General features: G+C 46.8%; 1 protein-coding gene across 1 annotated transcript; it reads right to left on the reverse strand.

The window, feature by feature from the left end:
- Positions 1-82: 82 nt before the first annotated feature.
- Pmar_PMAR024947 (hypothetical protein) lies at positions 83-514 on the reverse strand (the record flags this gene model as incomplete). The annotated part of the gene is made up of 1 exon (XM_002771219.1): positions 83-514. A coding segment is annotated over one exon (432 nt), but the record flags the coding sequence as incomplete, so codon positions are not given.
- Positions 515-1,654: the final 1,140 nt, after the last annotated feature.

Here is a 1,654-nt window from a genome sequence, read left to right on the forward strand (position 1 = left end):
TTTTGCGACGGTACAAGGGGGTAAGGGTCTGAGCTTCCGGAAAATGAGCTAGCATTTCATTCTGAAGGGCAGCGTAGACCACCATGGGGGGGAGGAGGTCGAGAAGTTTTTGTGAGGTCTCAGTCGGCAATAGGCCGACCGCGGCCCGATTGCATGCCCAACCAAGATGTTCCTCCACATACTTGGGCAGCTCTTCTGGGGAAAGATCCACGAGGTACAACCTCACCGCTTCAGGGACCACCTCGACGGGAGAGACGAGCAGGTGGTGTGCAAGTTGCTCGACCAGAGCTTCCAGCCTTGGAGGACCTCCTCCGACAACGGCTTTCTCTATGCACCTCAAGATTATATCTGCACCGACCTCGGGGTCGGGGGTCGTGGAGAGGGCGTCCAAAACCTGGGACTGGTCAGCGGCGCCCTCCTCGATGACGAAGATGTCGCACAGAGGCGGAAGAGTCCCTGCATCGGAGCCAGATGTGAGAATTTGACCGGGCTCCGCCTCATGAACACGACTCATTGAAGATGCCATTAAGTCTCAAGGTCAATAACTTACTACTAAGACATAAATCTGATGGAGATGGGGTCTACTACGACTCAGACTTGGGTTGTACGAATAAAGGACTGGCCATTGCTCGGCCCGAGCAAAAACACGCGTGCACATGATTGCACGCAGGCACCTGTGGCGCACACAACCTGTGCGTGAGGCCCACTATCGACCATCCATCAAACCACAACCATCAGAACTGATAATAAAAGCGTGGCAGCATGGCTTGCAAGGAAGCAATCTTCTCATTGGGTGCCAGTAAAAGGAATCAGCAGGACAGCTGTTGAGTCACGCTTACAGTACTATGAAGATACGGTTAAATATAATCAATTAGATGTCAAAGTTGAATGGATACCATCAGAGGAGAACCTAGCTGATGAATTGTCAAGGGTACCATCATACATGTTAAGACAAGAACTTACTTCTCGATCGTTGTTTAACACGGGAAGTGAAAAAGACGAAGTAGTGGCAGTAGGTGATCCACATGCAGTAGATCCTCTTACACCGAATGAGTTGTTCGATCAGAGACATTGGATAAGTACATTAGCCCAAACAGATGATGGGAAAGTAATTGTACCAGAAGATCAAGCAGATAAATTCACGACAGAATTGCATAATCATGAAGGTGCTACAGGATTGTATGAGCGGTTGAAACCCTGGGTAAATATGGAAAATCTGAAACAACATTGTAAACATGCAGTAGCAATATGTGATGCCTGTCAGAAGGGAAAAACATTCGCAGGAGATAGGCAACAGTGGCATTCTTCAATTATGAAACGCAATACAGAGGTTCCTTTCGCAAAATTACATGCAGATATAGTAGGCCCATATAGATCTTCTAATGGAGAGTCTCTGATGTATGTTGTAACCATCATAGATAGTGCAACAGGATATGCAGTGGTTAAACCTACAAAACACTGTCCAACCAGTAATGATATTGTAGAGACATTCCAATATCTTACTGAGTGTTTTGCACTTCACCGTTAGTAGTGCACACTGATAATGGATCGGTGTTTATCTCGGATAGGTTTTCGAAATACTTGACGTCAATTAAAGCGATTCATGAGCGGTCAGCAGTGTTCGCTAGTTGGTCAATGGTAAAGTAGAAAGACT

The sequence above is a fragment of the Perkinsus marinus genome (genome assembly GCF_000006405.1).
Source record: "Perkinsus marinus ATCC 50983 genomic scaffold scf_1104296963196, whole genome shotgun sequence".
NCBI lineage: Eukaryota > Perkinsozoa > Perkinsida > Perkinsidae > Perkinsus > Perkinsus marinus.